Source organism: Nicotiana tomentosiformis, chromosome 8 (assembly GCF_000390325.3).
Source record: "Nicotiana tomentosiformis chromosome 8, ASM39032v3, whole genome shotgun sequence".
NCBI lineage: Eukaryota > Viridiplantae > Streptophyta > Magnoliopsida > Solanales > Solanaceae > Nicotiana > Nicotiana tomentosiformis.
Window position 1 is genome coordinate 40908713 of NC_090819.1, and position 4586 is coordinate 40913298.

General features: G+C 42.0%; 1 protein-coding gene across 1 annotated transcript; it reads right to left on the reverse strand.

Annotated features, from left to right (window-relative positions):
- Positions 1 to 264: 264 nt before the first annotated feature.
- On the reverse strand, positions 265 to 876 carry LOC138897371 (uncharacterized). The gene has a single exon (XM_070183336.1). It carries the CDS (start codon positions 874 to 876, stop codon positions 265 to 267), a length of 612 nt encoding a protein of 203 aa, XP_070039437.1.
- Positions 877 to 4586: the final 3710 nt, after the last annotated feature.

Here is a 4586-nt window from a genome sequence, read left to right on the forward strand (position 1 = left end):
CCGCATGTTCCTTCCCTTTACTACAGGAAACCGAGACCGCGTTAATTTCCCTTGCCTCCAGTTGACCTCCTCTTATTTGTTTGATTCCCTCTGGAGTTAGGAATTTCATCAGTTGGTGATACGTTGATGGCACGACCTTCATCTCGTATAGCCATGGTCTGCCAAGAATTATGTTGTAGACCATGTCGCCATCTACTACTTCAAACAAGGTAGTCTTCATGAACCCTTCGGCGTTCGTGGAAAGCAGGATCTCTCCTAGGGTCGTCACACTTCCAAGTTAAACCCGGTGAGGAGCTTTGTGGCCGAAATGTTGCTTCCGATTAGCTTGGCTTGCTCCAACACTCTCCATTGAATGATATTGGCTGAACTTCCTGGGTCCACAAAAACACGCTTAATTTTAAAATCTAAAACATTAAGAGAGATTACCAAGGCATCGTTGTGTGGTAGTAAAAGTCCATCGGCATCCTCTTCTGTGAATGTGATGTCATCCTCGGCGACTTCCCGGGGTCTCTTACTATGAGTCACTGACACCTTTGTCTTTTTTGCTTCCGAGAAGGTCAGACCGTTGATATCATTTCCCCCAAAAATCATGTTGATGGTTTGTCGGGGAGGGTCTTCACCTATATTTGAGGGCTCTGCGTTATCCCAGTTGCGGCCATAATTATTTTTATCCCGGTTGCTTAATAACTCTCTGAGATGGACATTTTTCAACAACATCGCCACCTCCCCGAGAAGATGTCGGCAGTCCCTAGTCCGGTGACCGTTAGTTCTATGGTACTCGCACCATATATTAAAATCCCTTTGGCTGGGATCAGATCTCATTGGCCTCGGGAACCGCACTTCCTTGATGTTCCTCATCGCCGATACCAGCTCCATTACGCTGACGTTGAAATTATACTCGGACAGCCTGGGATAGGTGGAATCCATGGAAGCTGATACCTCTTTACCTTGTAATGATTTGCTATTCTGGTCACGGTCAGTTCTTCTATCAAGAGCGAACCTATCCGCTGATCAGAACCCTCTGCCGCATCATTCGGCCCTTTCGTAGGGCAAAGACCGGCCCTTAGAAGATCGCCGATCTGCATCAAAATCATCCTTCCATTTATCCTTGTTCTTTTCTCAATCCCGACCCTTATTTGATGCCGGGAACCCGAGCTGATCATCTTCTATTCTTATCTTTGATTTGTAACGGTTATGGACATCTGCCCATGTAGTTGTCTGGAACTCAAGCAGGTTTTCTTTCAGTTTCTGGGAGGCGTCGGAGCTCCTCAGGTTCAGCCCTTTATTAAATGCCTCAGATGCACATTCATCTCACAGCCGGTAGCATCATCCTTTCTTTTTGAAACCTGGTCACGAACTCATGCAGCAATTCTGACTCTCCTTGCGCAATTCTGAATATGTCTGCCTTTCGGGCATGTACCTTCCTGTCCCTGGCATGGGCTTTAATGAAATAATCTGTGAGCATTTCAAAGGAATCTATTGAGTGCTCGAGTAAAAGTGAGTACCATGTCAGGGCCCCCATCGTGAGGGTTTCTCCGAACTTCTTAAGCAGGACCGACTCAATCTTGTGTGGAGCCAAGTCTTTTCCTTTCACCACTGTCGTATAGGTGGTGATATGCTCCTGAGGATCCAAAGTCCCATCATATTTTGGTACGTCCGGCATTTTGAACCTCTTTGGAATCAACTATGGCGCTGCACTAGTATTGTACGACAAATGGGTGTATTTATTTTAGTCCAGGCCCGTCAGCACTAGTGGAGCACCCGGAATTTGGTCCATGCGAGCATTTATTCCCCTCATAAACTTCATGAGCTCGATTTTGAAAGGATCATTACTGTTTTTGTTACCAGATCCGCTGCCGATCCCCCTGGCCCCGTCGAAGCCGACCTCACCCCTCGAGGCGCTGTTTGATTTATAGGAGCACCGGGAAGAACTGGACCACTTCCATTCGCGTTATTGGAATCACCCGACAATGCTTGCCTTAATTCTGTCATGGCCTGGTCTTGCCCTGAGAGATGTCCCATGTTAGCCTTTTGTTGTTCTCTCAGAATCCTCACTGTTTCCACAACGTGCTCGTCTTTAGTGTCATCAGGAGTCGCCTCTAGTACGTGTCGGGGTACCACCCGCCATGAACCGGCATGGCTATGCCCTCCTCATTGCGGGTGTCGCTGATCGAATCCTCGTGTTGAGGCGGATTTTCCTGTGCCTCAACATTGTGTGCGATGCGGCACGTTATCTACCATCTTTTACGATTTTTGCTAAGAAACAAAGAATCAAACAGATTAGTAATAGACGTAAGGATCAACTCAATTACGCAACTATCTAAGCCCCACGGTGGGCGCCAAACTGTTTACCCATAAAATAGTACAGTTGAATTTATAGCGTATTTTATAGACAAGCGAATCGATTTGATCCAAAATGATAAATAAATTAAATAAATTGCAAGACTTAACATATAAATCGAGATAAAGTAGTAGACAGCTTAGTTCCGGGAGCAAGGCTTCCGAAGGCAGCAATAAGAATATCGTTAGACAGAAAATAAAGTATTACTTAGCTTGGAATAATGTGTAGCATAAGTTTGTTAGAATTTTCCTCCCTTACAATGGTTGTTGAAGTCACTATTTATAACTGAACCTAGGGAACAAGGTCCTAGGATCAAACCCCTCTTAAATGATAATAATGGGGACCATTGATGAATATGTAATGGCAAGTAATGAATGCCAAAATTCTCTGTAACGGGCGTGTATTTAATATTGAGGAATATTCTTCATTGAATATTATCTGGTGGCAAATATTCGTTTGCCCTTATTAACAATGTTCCCTTCGGGATCTACCCGATGGCAACCGAAGTTATTGTCCTCGGTCTTGGTTTTCAGTCACTTCGACTTCCGTCTGTCCCCGGTTCCACATGTCACTCTATCATTCGAGTATTTTATGTGAACCGATTTTACCCTATATACTTTCATTATCCTTCTTTCTTAACGTTTCTTCTGTGCAAATATTACTCATTATTACTATTTGTTCCGTTTCAGACATTTTGGAGTAACTACTCATTTATTTTCCCTATATGTGTTACCACAATCCTTTCCCATTAATTCTCATAACTTTATCAACTGTAATTTAATTGCAGCAGGACTATAAAATTAGTTGCACTCACACTACTTCAAAACGAGCTTTATTTTTTGAGTTTATACCTCTGGGATAATGAAGTTAAGATAGATCAGATGATCAATTTCATGTCTCTCTTTTTCCGTTTCGTTCTCTTTCTGTGCATACACTGATACAAATTTTTTTCTTTCTTTCTACGAATAAAAAAATCAGAATAGGGTAATGGAAGAAATTTGCAAGAAAGAGAGGTAATCGTTGTATTGGTACAAAATAAATGTTACACGTGGAATTATACGAGGATGACAGGCAAAGATACATGGATCACTAAGAAGATAACAACTGGAGTGTCGCAATAAAAGATTCACAATTTACAGCAGGTACGAACAAATCACTCACGAGACGAAAGGGTACGGTTGCTCAAGCCTAAATTACTCAGTGAAGAAACACAGGCAGGATGAATCAAGACAGCAAAGAGGGAAGATTCATGAACCTCTAATTAATGTGGAAGAAGAATCAGAACCGTTACAGAATTTTCATGAACAATTACGGTTGCCAATTATAACGTTTCATTAATGTCATTAATTCTCATAATGATTCGGTCATAAAAGGAAAGAAACATTATATTTGTAAATCCCTATATAAGGGAAGAGAATTTCACTTGTAAAGACAGGCTCTAATTATTATTGGAATATAACTACTTTCTTGTGCTCTCAATCGATTATTTTGTCATTTCTTATTCTAATTTCCTTTCTTATTTCTGAGAGAATATTGAATTTCTTGATTATCAGTAACTCGAGTACTTTTAAAAATATGCTTTTACTGAGAATCAAATTCTTTGGTTAAACAAATTGGTTCTGTTACCGGGAATCTGATAATCTTCTCTTACTTTCCAAATCACTCTCTCTCAACTGAATCATGTCGAATGTCAATTACAACAACCATCAGATGGAAGGAACCCCAGTTCCATCACCTCAAGGAAGCCTACGCAATTCAAGAGAAGCATCACCAGAAAGATCCACTACTCATAACAATGAACAACATGAAAATGAACAAACTGTCAAGCAGGATGCAGCGAAGCAGTTAATTGTTGAGTACGTGAATGATGCTCTCCAGGCTTTCGTGAGGGGATTACAAACTGTCCACCCACACCTCCACCAAACAGTACTGCAACTGTGGAAATTCCACGATCAGGGTTGGCTAATTCTGGAAGCGGAGGAACTCCCAACGAGTCACGTGATGGGAGACCAGGTACGCCTAATAATTCTGATTTACAAACTTTAATACTAACCTTACAGAAACAGGTGAAAGAACAAAACGACCATATTGAGCAAATACCCGGCGTACCACCTGTGATCAAAGGAGTTGATTTCGACAAATATTCACAACAACCATGGAAACCAAGCGCAGCTCCATTACCAATTCCCAAAAAGTTCAAAATGCCTGACATCCCGAAATACGATGGAACGACCGATCCACGTGA

Excerpts from the sequence above, each read along its gene's own strand:
- LOC138897371 (XM_070183336.1), bottom strand. The coding sequence starts at position 876 with ATGGAGCTGGTATCGGCGATGAGGAACATCAAGGAAGTGCGGTTCCCG.